This window comes from Lutra lutra, chromosome 18 (assembly GCF_902655055.1).
Source record: "Lutra lutra chromosome 18, mLutLut1.2, whole genome shotgun sequence".
In the NCBI taxonomy this organism is placed as follows: Eukaryota; Metazoa; Chordata; class Mammalia; order Carnivora; family Mustelidae; genus Lutra; species Lutra lutra.
Window position 1 is genome coordinate 34,515,463 of NC_062295.1, and position 17,064 is coordinate 34,532,526.

Below are 17,064 nucleotides of genomic sequence, written 5' to 3' on the forward strand. Positions count from 1 at the left end.
CTCTGGCTTCTCAGCTCCAGGTCCCCGGCCTTTCCACGTACCGATGGTGCGTAGAAGGTGCTGGAGCTGCCCTGAGGAATACTCTTCTGCCCTCGCTGCTCCAAGGCTGGTTCTCCTAGAAAGCGGGGGCAGCGCCGAAGGCACGGTGTGTGCAAGCCCAGCACAAGACCCGGCCCCTTGGTACACCAGCCTCCCTCCTCCAAACACTGACCACACATGTCCGCCACCAGTGTGCTCCACAGCTGACGCCCCTTCTCTGTGAAGCGGAGGGCCATCCCCTCAGGATGCAGGGATCCTCTACCTTCCAGGACTGGTGACCCGTGCAGTGGCCCCACCTTGGGGCCACCAGCTGCCATCGACCCTGACTCCCAGGCGCAGACGGGCCCCTCCACGGTCGCTTCTGCGTCTTCTGCATATCTGGTTACGCCTCTTGGACTGGACTTTGTGGGGACACTGCATGCGATCGGCCACAGGCTTCCCCCATGCTGGCCTGGGGTATCGGGGGACAACAAGGCTGGTAAAGGCAAGGCCTGGGAAGGGCTCCAAGTCCCGGCCCTGAAAGGGGCCCTGCCGGGCAGACCCTGGGTTGTGGGAAGGCCGTCCTCCTCCTCAGAGCAGACAGAGCTTCCCAGTGGAGTGAGCCCTTTTAAATTCAGAATCCTAATCCCATACACCATGGGCTCAGGAACTGCAACACCCCCCACACCCCCCTGCAGGCCAAGCTGGGGGCTGGGCAAGGCCTCCGTGCACAGAGGCCACCCAGCAGCAGCCCTGAGGTGGGGAGACTAAGCCAAAGGGACCAGACCCCGGGCATGGTTCATACTGTCAGAGTCAGGACCAGCCTTCTCTGTCACCATCACAAAAGCCACTGCGTGTGGGTTCCGACCCTGGAGTTCCAAGCTGAGACCCCTCCCAGGCGTCATTGGCTTGTCATCTCATCAGAGAGCCACCCTGAGCACAGCCCCTGCTGGCCCGGCAGGGGTCGGTCCCCGAGGGGCTGAGCGCACACCTCACAGAAACAAGCATTTTCACACACATAGGGGAGGACACAGCCTTTTATAAAATATTTATTCTAAAAAAAATCACACTGTACAAATTTAGATAGAACATTCTCAATGCTCGTATTTATAAAAATCTGAACAGAACAGACTGGAGTGAACAGACAAACTTTGTGGCTGTTTCCTTTTTAAATTAGGAAGGAAAAGCGTTTTTCCATGTATGATGATAGCGGACGTCCCGCAGGCGCCCGACAGGCAGCGGTGAGAGGCGGATCGGTCCCCGGGCCGCTGCCAGAGTGCGCGCTCCCGGCAGAAGTCACTTCCACCTGCGCGGGCAAGGCCGCCCACGGGCCGCAGAAGGCCCTGCTGAGCCGCGTCGGCCGCTCCGGGAGAACCCCGAGCCGGTTCCGTACAGCACAAGTTTGTGCTTCGAGAAAAGCCAGCACAATGTGTTCATAATTTCCTGTTTCTCTAACAAAGCGGGTTTTCTGTACACTCGTTACAAAGGTCTGTACAAAAGGACAAAGCTCCCAGGAGGTGTCGCTTCTGAGTTAAAAATGGACAATACGGAACTGTCTTCCGCGGCTCAAGCTGTACATTCACACAGAGGAAGGAACACAGTAAAAAAGAAAGAATTCACAAATTCCAGACCGGGTTAGCCTGGTTTCGTAAAAGGAGCAGCAGAAGCTCGGACGTTTCTGCTCTGCTCTGGCTGGAGGCCCAGCCCCCGTCCCGGGCGGGTGGTGTCCCCCACCCCCGGAGCTCCATGTTCCGCTCCCGCACTCGAGCTGTCAGGAGGGGTGGGGGGCGGGGGCGGCAGCCTGGCGACGCTGCAGACCTCGCAGCTGGTGCAGGGACAGGCAGATGAGAGCGAGCGGCCGGCGGGCGCGGGGCAGAGGCGCGTCACGATCCGGGCGAGCTCACAGCCACGGGTGCCAGGCGGGGTCCATGCGACACAGGTTGTCCAGGCTGTTGGCGGCGGCCACCAGCGTGTTCACTTTGCTCTCCCCGCCTTCAAACTGGGCCAGGTTGTGCAGGCGGGTCATGATGGCAGTGACCGCCTTCTGCACCAGGGAGACCAGCTGCTGACTGTCCATGTTCTCGGGCTGCCCCGCAGCCGAGAGCGGAGAGGAGGTGTCCTCCTGCGTTTTTTTATGCCAAGCGATGATCTCATCCCGAAGCACCGTTTTCAGGATGCCATCCACCTGAGCCGAGAGAGAAGGAGACGGCGCTGGTTTAACCGCGAGCAACGCGGAGGGGTGGCTTCCTAACAGGGCTGGGCCCGACCGCGGCAGGAGCCACGGTGCCCGGGGCCTTGCCAATGTGCCAGGGAAGCCGCCTGGGGTCGAGCAGTGGCCAAGAGGCCCAGCACTTTGATCTGGTCTGAGCAGGGCACACGTGTCCCACGACACCTGCTACTGTCACACCACTTCCTGGAGCCAAACGTCTGTGTCACTCCACACGACCCGTCAGGGCCTATTCCCAGCGCTGCAGCCAAGAGTGAACAGGACAGAAACACCAACAGCCCCTTGCCCTTAGGGGGCTTTGGTCCTAACAAAGAAATGCCCGCATGCCCTGTGGTGATGGGCATGTGCAGGGAACAGCAGGTGAGACAGCCTCGGAGGGGGTACTTGGCGGGGGGAGGGGCTGGTGACGAAGTCACATTTGGGCTGAGAAGGAAGGAATCAAGGACGAGAAGCATGTGGCTGTCACACGACCCCAGCACAGACTTGGGGTTCCAGCCCCAGCTCCACCACTCCTCGCCTGGGTGACTCTGGAAGTTACTTAGCCCTCTGCGCCTCAGTTTCCCCATTTACATACAAGGCATAGTAATAGAGCCTCCCAAACGTGTTTTTTAGAAGATTCCCATACAGAATGGTCTACATTTTAGCCAAATGAAAAGCATTCTCTTTTTTTAAACATTTAGGCTGTTAGGAAATTTGAGTCCAAAGTTTGGAAACAGCCCTCAATCCCTCCCATCTACACTGCACTGTCTACACAAAGAGTAGCGCATGGCATTATCCAGGTTGTAACAGGCCTTTGAGATATGGGGAGCCTTCTTTGTTCTTCTTAAAGTTTTAGAATAGATGCCATTCTATGACCTGCCCAATCACTGTTTCCAGAAGTGTAACATTTCTATCTACCTGAGGACTTCCTATTTCAAACCTTACGCTGCAGGTACGTGACTGTGAACTCACTGCATCAGAGCACAGACGTCTCCTCACGGAGAAATCCCAGGGCTATTTTTACTCCTGTTATAATCATGCTCTCCCCAAAAAGCACTCGCCCCTGATGGACATGTGCAACCGAGAAGGGAAAACCAGAAGACGTGTATAACGTAAAGTCTGTGTTCACAGTTAAGCATTCAGCTAATCATTTTAAAACCGTTCTGAGTCTGCACCTTTGGAAAGCAACTGGTATCTGAAGGCCTCTCAAGGCACAAACTGCTCATCAGTAGAAAAAAAGGAGGAAAAAAAAAAAGGTACAAATGGTTCCAGTTAGAAGAAAAATAACCTGCGTTCAGTCCCCAGTCGCAAGGAATTACTCCAGTGGTCAAGACAGGCTGGGATTTGAATACGAGAGCTGGATCTGAATCCCGGCCAGCCCTCCCCAGTGGTGTGAGCTCTGACAGTTGCTCGCCTTCCCTGCCCTTGCTCCCTGTCCATACGACCGCCCAGAGCAGCTGCTGAGAAGCCACCACGGCAACCAAAGGAGCCTCTGTCCTGTCACCATGTCACTGTGACAGAGCCACCCCACAGATTTCTGTGGCTGACACCATCCATCACGTCTCCCACCACTGGGTCTCAGGGTGTGCCTTGCCTGTCACAGTCCTTTAGGCCCTGTAGCCACGCGCAAGTCAAACAGGTGCCTGCAGACAACAATTCCGCCCTTTTATTTTTAGGTGATCTGTACACCCGGGGTGGGGCTTCAACTCACCACCGGAGATCAAGGGTCACACACTCTACTCACGGAGCCAGTCAGGCACCCCTCTTCTGCACTTTTGTAGCAGAAAGCGTTACAAAAATGTAGAATGGAAGACAGCTACGAAACCAAGTAAATGAAGCGCTGAGCAACACTAGTAGTTGAGAAAGTCCTCCAACAGAGGCTTCCAACTTCTCTGTGTAAAACTGCTCCCTCAACATCTCCATGCTATTAGGTAGCAAAAATTTTGAAACACTTTTAAGAACCCTGAATTGCGTGGCAACAGCAAGCCTTCTCCTTCCTTACCAGCAGACCAGCAGCCTGTAAGGCTGCAGTGGCCCGGTGGCCCCATGTGTGCTGTGTGGCCTACCTTGAAGTTGGGCTGGGCGAAGCAGCGGGCGACAGCGATCATAGAGGCCGTCAACGGGCCGGAGACGCCGATGGTGGTCAGAAATTCGGAAATGTTGGGGGTGAGGCGAAAAGGGACGGGCCGGTTGGCATCTAAGTCTCCAGTGGCATCGTTTATATCAAATCGGAAGTAGGCCACATTCAGCTTGCCGGTGTCCTAAACCCCAGAAGGAGACAGTCTCAGAACTCCCACAGCACAGCGCCCACATGGAAGGACAGGCCCTGCCCAGCAACACCCAATTACCTGAGCTATCTGTAACATCTCGGGGTTGAGTCGATTTAAATGCAAGACGAATTCTGCAAAGCCAATCAGTGCGAGCTGGATGGTGAACATCTTCCGGAAGGTCCAGTAGTCCGTGGCGTTGGGGAACGTGTGCAGAGCCCACTCTTTGAGCATGCTGCGTGGGACCATGTTACTCTGAACTTCTTTGAGGATGTCTCGAAGGACCTGAAATGGTAGATCACTCCACCATAGCTTCCCTCGACTTGTTTTCTCTAAAGGAAAACTCTCAAATTGTATTTTCGTACGTACTTGGCACCAACAGTGTGACTTCTGTTGACACACATACATATATGATGTCATTCAACTAAACACGGGGATGTCAGTTTCCCTCTCGGGCTCATGTCGTAAGCTTAGAGCAACAATAGAGCCACCTGAGTAAAAGTGTTAGCGGCACGATGTGTGATACCTGTCTTACCAAAAATTTAGGTAAAACCCGAATACTGCACCTTGTTAACTACAGAATATGCTGGAACAGTTAACAAAAAGAACAAATGTATAATTGGATACTGACACTTCATACCTGAGACTACTAAAGACGGAAGTGCCCTAAACTGCAGGAACCAGATTCTCAAGGCAGAGCAGATGTTACATAACACTTCACACTGAATTCTGTGGACACCACAAATTCAGAGACGGTCTCGATAAAAAAACTTTACTAGAGTGAATTTAGTTCTTGTTAGACCAAATGGTAAGGGCACAACATCTGTTCTGGGCTAAGTTCTACCCATGGGCTTTCAGTAGCTACTAGAATGCAGGCCCTAAGCAACAAAGAACCACATAGACCATCAAGAACACTAGCACAAATCATAAAAAACAAACTAAAAAACAAACAAAACCCCACACTTTTTTATAAACTTCGGAAAATTTTTTAAATTCTGGAAATTAAAGGCTTACAACCATCTGAGTAGCTTTTACTCAAGAAAGAGAGGGTGAATCCTAGTGACAGTGAGCTTTGGAACAGTTTAGTTATACTATTCCCATCCCCTTTTCTCCACTTTCACGTTGGCCTTGAAAACCAACAGCTTTGCACCCATGGCAGCTGGAGAAACCAGCAGCCTAAACAGCCACTGCAGTGGGTGAATGGGTTCAGTGAGCCCCCAAAACCTCATCTCCACAGAATTATCACTCTTCGTCTTGTCTGGCGGCTTCCTGAAAAAAGCCCCATTCACTGAGCTTGTCTGACTGAACTCAGAGTTCAGTCAGTGAGGAGCATCCATTTCAACTGAAGGGCATTTGCTGAAAACAATCCGTGACAACGGTTTAACACTGCAGATGCCCGAGACAGTGATAACAGCTGCAGCACAAAAGACTATGGCAAACAAGAGGAAGAGCTAGGGAATGAGATGACCAGACGAGACTTTGAAAAGCTTCAGTATATTCCTGAGAAACCTCAGAAAGTCCTATGCTCTCACATGTGGTGACTACATAAACAGAAGTGCAAGCTAAGGCAGAGATGTAAATTACTTGGACATATTGAAGGCATCTCTCCCCTTTCCCCAACACAAAGAGGCCCTCAAAAACGGAGAAGACTTACTGCTTAAAGGCATGTGAGAAAATGTCAAATCACTGCCTAGCTGAGCAGAGATTTCCATGACTGCACATGACAAAAACACTTTTGCAAAGTAGTCCAAGAAAGTTACTAAACAAACAGCAACAATAACAAGACTTGGGAAAAGGATCTGATTTCTAGAGTTGTCACCTATTATTAGAAATACCAGTTTTTCAACAAAAAATCATGAGGAAAGTGAAAGAACAGGAAAACACGGCCAATACACAGCAAATAAAGTGAAGTCCTTGTATCCAGAACATAAGAATTCTTAGAATAATAAAGACAAATCATATAATTTAAAAATGAGCAAAGGACTTGAATAGACAGTTCTCCAAACAAAACATGCAAATAGGCAATTAGCACATGAAAAGCTAAGCTGCTCAACATCACTTGTTATCAACCAAAATGAATGAGGACTCTAACCAAAAAGACAGGATAATAACTACTGGCAAGAACACAGAGAGAAGATAACCTTTATCCACTGTAATCACCTGGGAGAATAGTTTGGCAGTTCATGTAATGTTAAACAAAACTGACCATGTGACCTGACCCATCCATTCTACTCTGAGGTGTATGTCCAAGAGAAATGAAAACATACATCCACATAGAAACATACACGAATGTTTAGTCCTTAGCACTGGCTGTAAGTCAAAAAGTATAAATAATCAAGGGCGCCTGGGTGGCTCAGTGGGTTAAGCCTCTGCCTTCAGCTCAGGTCATGATCTCAGGGTCCTGGGATCGAGCCCCACATCGGGCTCTCTGCTCAGCAGGGAGCCTGCTTCCCCCTCTCTCTCTGCCTGCCTCTCTGCCTACTTGTGATCTCTCTCTGTGTCAAATAAAATCTTAAAAAGAAAAAGTATAAATAATCCAAAAGTCTGCCAACTGACAAAGAGATAAACTAAACATGGTATTAGTCACACAAGGGAATGTTAAGGAATAAAAAGGAATAAACTACTGATACACGCCACAAAAAAGCACATATTGTTGGATTCCCTTCATATGATAATGAAGAACTAGCATATTCACAGTATGGGTGAAACTGAAAGATTCGTGGTTTCCAGTGTCCGGGGCAGAGAGGAATAGGGAGTGAGAGTAATGGGTATGAGGCTTCTTTTGTGGGTGACGATCTGTTTTAATTCTTTTTTTTTTTCCTGAAAAGGAAGCTCCACGCCCAATGTGGGGCTTGAACTCCTGACTCTGAGATCAAGTCACACGCTCTACTGACTGAGCCAGCCACGTGCCCCTGGGTTGATGAAATGTTTTACAGACGAAGAGCGGCAATGACTGTACAACTCTGAATATGCTGAAAACGCTAAATTGTACATTTCATTTTATTGTATTTGAGGGGTGGGTAGGGGGAGAGAATCTTACACAGGCTCCACGCTCAGGATGGGGCGGGGGGCTCGATCTCTCAACACTGAGGTCAGGACCTGAGCCAAAATCGAGTTGGACATTTAACCAACTGAGCCACCCAGGTGCCCCTGAACTGTACATTTTAAAGGGTGAATTTTCTGGCAAGTAAATGATACCTCAATAAAGGTATTGTAAAAACCAAAAGACGAAGCAGAGTTAGTAAGGCAACAAGCCAGGTGCAAAGAGTAAGAAGGGGCCATGACACTGGATTGTTCTGTACCGTTGCCAGCACCTCGAGCTGGCCAGCAGGACCCCACTCCGTCTCTAAGCTGAACCGACCATCACCCTCATCAGTCACACAACCAGTTATAAAACACTAGGGGACCCTCATGTCAGCAAATATTTGCAAATGGAGATCATCAGTTTCCACACCAAAGGCAAATGCAGCCTTAAGGATACAATCCATTCTTCTCCCACAAACACCCCAGGACTGTCCTTGGTCCACAGAGTGACCAGGCAGTGGCCTGTGACCTGATGAAGCCCAGATGCCAATTCCCAAGGGAGGCCGCAAGCTCTGTCTATGGAGGTCAGTCAGGACAGATGGATTCCGCACGGAGGCAGGAGGCTGCACCGGACCCCGCAGGCCCTCTGTGCCCTGAACACTGCCAGGGTGGCTGAGACGAGCACCCTGTGGGCTCCATCTTGCTAAAAACAAAGTCTCCCATGCCCCAGACTAACCAAAGTGCTGACATGAGTGTTCCCTGGTGTTTTATCAACAGCCGTGTGACTGACGAGGGTGACAGGTGATCCACATAGAGACCCTGTGGGGTCCTGCTGGGCCCGCTAGACCTGGACAGACGGAGGCCAGCTCATAGCTTCTGGCTCCTTGGTATGGCTCCTAGAAGCCGGGAGGCCCTCTCAGGAGGCACAGGAAGGACTACAGTGGCATCTGGGAACAGGCCAGGAAAGGGGGCTCTTGGTGATGCACCCAGTCCAGTGCAAGACCTCCTCATCCACGCCTCCCTCACTTTCCGCCACAGGCAGGAATCTGCAGACAGGGAGGGCCCTTCGCCCACCCAGTGAGGCCAGAGCCATCTAGGCTCCTGCGGCCGGTACTGTGCTCCCTCCCGAGGGAGTTTCCCCTCCCGACACAGCTGGGCTGACGTGTTTCTGTATTTTAGGAAGTATTTACAGTACGGAGACCGTATGTCACCTAACGCCCCGCAACAAACCAGAGGAACGTGAACATGAAGGGGATAAACGGCCTCATGTCCCGTAGGTCAAGTTTGGCTGCCACGTGAGTTTACCATGAAGTTACTCTGCAGCAAATGTCGTATCATTAGGGTCCCCGGTCATCTCATTTCTACCACCTCACATGGCCAAGGAGGGAAAAAGGTACCTCTTGGCTGCCCACAAGGCCGCAGGCAGAGCCTGCGCTCCCGACCGTCCCGATTCGGTACCTGGTGGCTGGCTTGGGTCCCGCGGGCCTGCACCGTGGCCAGTCTGTCATAGTACCGGGAGATGGGGTTGTCGTGCTCGATGCCCTTCTTGGCACAGCGCTGCTTGTAGATCTCCACGAGGGAAAGAGAAGAGGGGTTGTCCTCCACGAGGCGCATCTGTGGGGACACCGCCACCACTCGTGGAACTGGGGAGAAAGGAGAAGGAAATGGGAGCAGACCGAGAACACGCCCGGGCAGTGCTCGACTCCGCTTCCGGGGACGTCCTGGGAGCAGCTCACTCAGCCCCTTGGTGAGCAGAGAAGGGGGTCAGACCGGAAATCACACACTGTGTCTTAATTCCATGCCTGGCATGAAGCCCGGTGCCCTGGCGGAGCCTGAGCTGCCACCACCTTGTGATGAAGACACAGGTGAACAGAAATTCTTTAGGAAGCAATCTTCAAAAATACAAACTAGATTCTACCAACAATTCACTCTTTTGAGGCCCTCCCTCGCTGGCTTCCATCAGGAGAGTTCCATCCTCCCACCCGCCCCCAGGTGCCTGTCCAGTGCGGCTTCGTTAACCGCTCCTCCGGGGTCGGGAGGGCTGGCCCCAACTAGGAGGACACCCCAGCCCTGCTCTGTGTTCTGGGGTTCAGCTACGGGAAGCTCCTGGGGTGAGTCTGCTCACTCCACCCGGTTACTCTGTGGAGCTGCACTGAGAGTGGGGCGCACCCGGGACCCCGACGACCACTCTCGCGCTGGAGAGGCCGCTGATGAAGCAGTTCACCTCATGTGGGGACAACCTCCACTGGGGTGGTCCCCGACCAGAAAGTGCCGGGCGTGCCCGCCCCAGAGCTGAACAGCCACACTCACTCCCCAAGTCTGTCTTCCCATTGATGCGATCTCGGGACCGGTCACTGGACTTCTGTGAACTTCAGTTTCTTCATCCGTAAATGAGAGTATAGTAACTACCCCATAGGGCTGCTTGCACATTAAATAATACTTTAAAGATATCAGATCAAGGTAATATTACTAAGAATCTTTTATTTTTTTTTTAAGTAAGCTCTATGCCCAACACGGGGCTTGAACTCCTGACTCTTAAGAGTTACGTGCTCTACCGACGAAGCCAGCCACGTGTCCCTTAAGACATTTTTTGGAAAATATTTTGTAGAGAGCGGAGAAATCTCCAGAAGATAGCAAAAAAGGCCTCAGAATCAAGCTTGTCCAGTGTGGGGTCACAGCAGTTGCCACACGGGTGCTGAACAGTCCAGAGGAGGCTGTGACCCTGTGCCAGCACCAGCCTGTCCCTAGGCCCCTGTGACTGCCGGCACCCGCACTGGGTTTCAGTGTGGTGTGTACACACACACACACACACACACACACACACACATACACGCTTCAGCCCAGCGTGAACCCGGCCTAACATCAATGAAAGCACGAGATTCCCATGAGGGGCACCTGGGCGGCTCAGTCGGTTAAGCATCTGCCTTCGGCTCAGATCATGATCCCAGGGTCCTGGGGTTGAGCCCCGGATTGGGCTCCCTGCTCAGTGGGGAGCCTGCTTCTCCCTCTCTCTCTGCCTCTCCCCCTGCTTGTGCTCGGTCTCTGTATCTCTCTCAATGAATAAATTTAAAAAAAAAACAAAACAATGAAAAAAGAAAAGTTCCACTGTGACTCAAAGGCCCCTATTTGAACTGTCATTTGATGCTGACAAAGAGTTTGTTTCTTTGGAGAAAGCAAAGAACCATCTATTTTACCCCCAGACGAGACCCACATTATAGAGCACGTTACGTACATGTTAACATGCATACGGTTTTCTACAGACTCGTTTCTGCGATCTACTTCTTATTTCAGGGATACTGAACTTAAGGGTAAGGGATTTTGGGTCAAAATGGGTGGGAATCTTAGTGGTCAGAAAGAAGCTCTGTCCGGGACCAGGTAACCTGCACTCCAACGGGCTCCTAGCCTCAAGGATGAGACGATGCAATGTTCTCACTGGTTCTCTTCTCTGGGATGACAGCTCACCTCTGGCCCCGTTAGAGACAGAAATTGGTCACCCGTGAATGACCCACAAGTTGGTATGAAAAGACCTTACTCAGAGGCTGCCGGTCGCCACATGACCAAGATTTCTGCGGCCTTCTCAGGACTTCTCAACCCCCTTGTGCTACATTTCCCACTGGAAAGGCACGCTCTGGGCGTGGCCATGCGGTGCCGTGTGAGCTCCAGGAGTCGCTCGGAGACCCCCCACAAACATGCTCAGAACACGGCCTGCGCTCGGCCGACGTTTCACCAGCACATGGCCGGATTCCTGGGCAGGGAGGCGCAGCAGCGGGCACAGACATGGCACCCCCTTCTCTAAACCAATACTCATCAGACACTCATCTTGCACTGAAAAGCCTAAACGCCGGGGAGCAGCTTCTCCTGGGAGTGGGGCCCTCCTTCCAAAACCTTCCGAGCGGGATACGCTGCACGGCATTCTCTACTCCCGAGGGACGGCACATGTGCAAACACACGAAGGCCAAGGGGAGCGGCCACGCGCCCCCAAAGTGCACCTCTCATACCTGTGAAAAACAGGTGCCTCTTCGTGGTTTCCTTCCTCTTCTCTAGACAGGGGTTCAGCAGGCGGAGCAGCTGCAGCACGCGCTCCTCCCGCCGAGACTCGGTCAGGCAGGCGTCGTTCATGACGAGGTACGGGTAGATCTTGCCGTTGTGGCCGCGGATGTAGAGCCTCCGGGCCGCGGTGTTGTGCTTCTGCACAATCTCCACCCTGGGCATAAACCTACCCAAGCGGGCACACGGTGAAACCCCAGCTCCCCGAGCCCCCAAATGCCAGTCCCTTTGAGAAGAAAAGGGAACTTTACATAAACGACATCTGGAGACAGACTCCCGCAGGCACAGCTGTCACTCCGATAAGGTGTAAATGGTGCGACACTCATACGACATGGGGGAAGACCCCTCAGCAGAGGGAAAACACAGGAAGAGGACACAGTAGCTTTAAAACATTCAGCCACGGGGTCCTGCCTCAGGAGCTCAGGGGGAGCTGCTGATTGGCTCTGAGGACCCAGCTGCAGAGCTGGGGGTGGAGGGGTCCTGAATATGGGGTGCAGGACAGGCAGGCCCAGGACAGTCAGGCACGGGGGCTGTGGGGAGCAGTGCCCTAGGAATAAGAAGTAAGCGTGAGGACTGCTGGCCCTCGCCGTCACCTCTCTCCTGACCAGGGACCAGGGGGGTCTGGCCAGAAGGGGAGTCACATCTGGAGGGCCAAGAAACCCAATTCTGAATGCACGAGAAAGCAGACTTCTGGGTCTGCGTGTGACCATTTGTTACAGAACTTCTGACATTTACCATAAGACAGAACGTCTACTCTAATACAGTTTTACAAATGTCCAGTTCTGTTTTGAATACCAAGCTTTAGGAGTTCTACGGACTGGGTGACTTTCTATTCTGTTCAGTTCCATGGGGATTCAGAAAAAGTTCTTTTAAAACCAAGAGAAACACACACTTGACTCAAGACATTTCACCCATCGGCGAGGCCAGACCCTTTAAGTGCCTGATTCCTGAAATCCCAGAACAATCTCAGATTCTCCCCTTACAGGGGCAAGGAGAGCACAGGGGAGGGAACAAGCCCGGATCACCGCACGAGGTCTGCCCCGAGGCCCGTCCCGCGGCGGGGCTGCCCGGGGTCCCGGGCATCAGTGACCACCGCCGCGCCGCCACACTCACCGAGCAATCTTGATGTAATAATGGGTCGGCTTGGGCATCAAAAACTCCCCTGGAATTTCTACTTCAGCTGTCTGTGCTGAGAAATTGCTCAAAAACCGGCACTTTTCTTCTATGAGGAAGAACTTCGGAAGCTGCTTGGTTTTAGCCTCCAGGATTTTGATCCACTTTTTCAACTTGGAAATAAGATTATGAAGCTTCATGGACCCCGGAACACTGAAGTCAAAATCTTCAAAATAAAACAATTAAAAACAGTTTTAATCATCTGGGCTATCTGGAATTCACTACAAAATCACACTCAAAAGCCTCCCAGGTAGGAAAGAGGCACGTTTTATTGTACGTCTAACCCGGAGCCAAGAATATCTTCAGTCCCCGTCGCTCTTAAGTGTGAGTCGCAGCCTGAGCGACTTCTCTACTGACCCTGGGACGAGAGGGAAGGGACGAAGTGCCAAGAGGAAGCCTCGCCCCCCGTCACCACAGGCCCTGCGGGGGCCTCCGAGGGGCACAGGAGCCCACCGGCCAGCCCTGAAGGTCACCGCCTTCTGCCCACCCGCAGCCCCGCCTGACAGCAAGCGTCACCTGGGGAACCACGGCCCTGTGCCAAAAGACAACACTGCAAACAACCTGAGGCCAAAGGAGAAAAAAAAACAGTCCAGGCGAATACTAAATTATAAATCAGTTCATTAGAAGAAATTAAGGCAAGAAACTGAAATGACAAAAACGGAAAACGTGTACTTTTCATTTAAGCAACTGAAATACCCCTGATTGCTGTATATCTCAGATTTTCCTAAAACTCGGCATTAAAAGGTCAATTAAACCGAAAAACCCTTCTTAAGAAAAGTGCCAATTCCACACAGACAAGCACCAAGGGTGGAAGAGGCTCTGATTACTCAAACTTGCCAGAACCCAAAGGTCAGGATAAGCCGAGCCGTCTCGGTCACAATGGGAGCCACCATACTCTGCGGACAAGGACTGGGATCTAAGACGCGGCAGGGGCCCTTCGCACACAAGCGGAGGGGCTCCCAGGGGCCTCGTGTGGATGCTCTTCCACAGAGTCAGGGTGCGTGGGGGCGCCTGGTGCAGACTCCCCCCCCCCCCACCATCCTCACTGCCTTCTCCCCACCACCCCCTCCGGGGCCTTAGCAGGCTGGGCTGGGGCCAAATGCAGAGGTGAGTGGGGTCAGCAACGTGCCTGTGGAGCCAGGGCCCGGAGGAGGCCCATCAACACCTACACGGGGGCCCGGGGGGACCGTGGCCATCCGAACGCCCAGAAGCGCCGCCCCGCCAGCAAGGCGCTCCCATGTCCATCAGCGCAGACACTCCGTGTGAGCCCTCTGGCCACACCGCTTCTGCCCTGAATCCCTAACTCCCGGCCACCAATGACCCATTCTCTGCCTCCATCCTGAGGCTAGTCTACAAGCGCTTCCTGAGTGCGGGCCGTGCACGAGGTGTCCTTTCGGGGGCGGCTTTTTGCACTCAGCACAACGTGAGGTTCGTCCAAGTCGCCGCGCCAGTGGCTAGCTCCACTTTATTTCTCTCCTGTGAGCAGGGGTGCGGCTCGCTCTGTTCATCCGTTCTCTCAGTCTGGCACTTCTGCAAATCAAAGGGCTGCCGCGTTCGTGTTCAAGTTCCTGCATGTAAGTCAGTCCTCATTCCCTGCGGTCACGGTGATGTACATACTGGCTTTGACCTTTCCTCCACCTCCTTACTGGGGTGGGCGTTAGCAGCCAACACAGGCGATGGGGCCCAAGGACGGAGGTGGGGTAACTCTCCTCCGCTGTGTGGATGAGAACGTGGCACTGAAACCCAGAGCTGGTCCTTCCTGGGAAAGGAGGACCAGAGGGGCTGGTCCTCTGAGCTGCGTATGAAACGCCCATGCTTGGAAGGTCAGAGCCTCAGAGCGGTCTTCCTCCAAGTTTCAGGTTTTGTATTTTTTCATATCAAAACCCGAACAACTTGTCTCACTCTGAATTCTCTATTTCAGACTTCATTTGATTTAATAAGTGGGCATTTTAAGATTAAAAACACACTGAGTATCATTTCCCTTGAGTAAAATAGGATAGATTCCGTAAAATTCATCTCAGACTCTACCTTTGTCAGGGAATACGACCGACCACGTCGTGGGAGCGTCACAAAGAAAAAAATCGAAGACGACGGAAGTGCTTCAGTGGAAAAGGTGACAGGGGCTCATATTTTATTGTTCTAAGAGCATCTTCTTCAAGGTGGGGTGCACTGGGGGAAGCCCCTCGACCTTAAAGGGAGTTCAGCATCACCTTTAACGACCCACTCACAGCACAAGGGGAGAAAATGCGGGGCCCTGGGGCTGCCTGGAAGGACGGCAAGACACGCCTGATCTCACATGGATCAAAAGAAAGTCATGGCTATAGCTGCAAAACATCCTTTGCAATCAGTGGGATAAATATTTCCTTTTACAGGACTTCACCCTTGTCTACACAGCACAGATCCTAGCTGTGTTCTCTGCATTATGAGTTCTTAAAAGATATTTTAAATAACCAGCAGTGTGAACCATTACTCTATGGTTTAGTGTTTCTGTGAAGAAAGAATGTTCTGGAGACAGTTATAAAAGCAGTAATTAAATGAGAATGTTTCTATTCGCTGGATTATTGAGCAGACAAACCTTGTCTCCTATGGTGATAACTCGGGGGTTGACACTCAACACAAAGGCCTGCAGAAGTTGCCCAGGTGGCTAGAGAGACACTCTGAGGCCTGGGGATCACTGGGCTCCCATGTCAGAGGATGGGCAGGTCAGCGGGGTGGCGGTGGGACAGGGTCGGCCTGTGTGTGCACGTGCTGCGGGAACCAGGGCCCATCTGGCAGGTGAAGACTGAGGCCAAAGGGGACTGGATTCGTCGCCACCGATCAGACGAACCCTGAGGCCAAGGTTCGCGCTCCTCAGCATCTCGAAAAATGCACGAACCCAAACCAAGGGCCAGTAATGATGATACAATTTCCTTGTATCATTTCTGTTACCTGAATCCACTACTGGTTTGAATTCTACTAGTCACCTTAAGCCTTGTACCTTTGTGCCCGACTCACCTCCCACCATTCAGTTTTCCCGCAAAAAACCAAGGGGAGAGAGAGAGGGACAGGAGAGGCTGGGTTCAGCCTGAAACCCTCCTCTTCTGAACACCCTCCGACCCCTCATGCAGAGCCTGGCTCCCACCTTCACCCGTCACTGGAGAGAAGGCTGTGCGGCCTCGGGCTGCGGAGAGTTACAGCAACCTTACGATCAGAGTCCACATTTTAAAGAGCCCAGTAAGCTCAGCCAAGCCTGTGCCCGTGAAAACCAAGAAATAACAGCTGATTGTTAAAGACAGAGGAAGAATGGCAAGTGGAACCTTCTCTAGGTACAGGGAGGGACTCACCAGTTGTGAACTGGCCCTTCAGCTTCTGGAAGACGGGGTCCTGGGCGGTGGCCTGTGCCCGCCTGGCTAGAGACTCGGAGGCCGCGCTGGAGAACATGGTCGAAACGTTGGACACGTTCTCCAGGCCCACCCCGAACGTGCTCACCAACTTCTTGACGAAATTTAGAGTATGGGGGGTAATTTTGGCATCTGACACAGCTCCGCTTTTCTCAAACGCAACGGAGTAACATTTCGCCAGGCCCTGCTGGAGCTGCCTGAGAACCTGGTGGAGAGAAACCAGATACGTCGCAGAGCAGCTCTCAAGGCAAGCAGCTAACTGACCGCCGAGCATCCACCCAGCACGTCCCCTCCCCCGCCTCCCGGCGCATAGGAGGTGTCAAATCAACAAGAACCGCACAGAGCAAACCTGTGCCCACCCCCTGTGCGCGCTGCACTGTCAGCGGTGTTTTTAACCATAAGGACCATGTGTCCTGAATGTTAAAACAAAACAAAAAAATCCTCCACTTTCTTGGGCATACACCTACCCTGATGATTAACCACAGGAGAAACCTTCTATGCAGACAGCTTTGAAGTTACTGCTGCGTGTCCGCACACATACACACACACGGTAACAGTAATAACAAGGGGGCCTCTTGGCCAACAAGACAAACACCGAGATACCAGTCATCAGCTTATACGAACACCATTCAGGAGAGGGTCTGGCTGCTGAAAATGCACTGAAAAACGGAATTCACTTCTGGAGTTACCTATGCCACAGCCGCCTGTCCCCCACCAGCTGCCGCCCGTCCCCCACGGCGGCTGCTGGCTAACTGGTCTCAGATGTGAGCACAGTAAGCAGGGTAAGGCCAGGACTGGCTTTCCCGATCTCATCATCTTCTCCAGGCATACCCCGCATCAGGTGTTTGAGGCTGTGTTCGTATGCAGACATCTGCTACCCGCCCACTCCACTGTCCAGTTTGACAACACAGAACCCAGACATGACCAGGCAACGAATCTGAAGGACGAC

At 52.4% G+C, this 17,064-nt stretch overlaps 1 protein-coding gene across 14 annotated transcripts in view; it reads right to left on the reverse strand.

The window, feature by feature from the left end:
• Window positions 1–1,051: 1,051 nt before the first annotated feature.
• TRRAP (transformation/transcription domain associated protein) overlaps window positions 1,052–17,064 on the reverse strand; it is a 114,280-nt gene continuing 98,267 nt past the window's right edge. For all 14 annotated transcript variants that reach the window (XM_047712682.1, XM_047712677.1, XM_047712678.1 and 11 more), the window contains 7 exons: window positions 16,059–16,320; window positions 12,676–12,901; window positions 11,514–11,731; window positions 8,974–9,158; window positions 4,573–4,776; window positions 4,291–4,485; window positions 1,052–2,203 (listed from right to left, as the gene is read on the reverse strand). In XM_047712682.1, coding sequence (XP_047568638.1) covers window positions 1,919–2,203; window positions 4,291–4,485; window positions 4,573–4,776; window positions 8,974–9,158; window positions 11,514–11,731; window positions 12,676–12,901; window positions 16,059–16,320 — 1,575 coding nt within the window. In that variant the 3' untranslated portion in view covers window positions 1,052–1,918. The remainder of the gene's footprint in view (window positions 2,204–4,290; window positions 4,486–4,572; window positions 4,777–8,973; window positions 9,159–11,513; window positions 11,732–12,675; window positions 12,902–16,058; window positions 16,321–17,064) is intronic.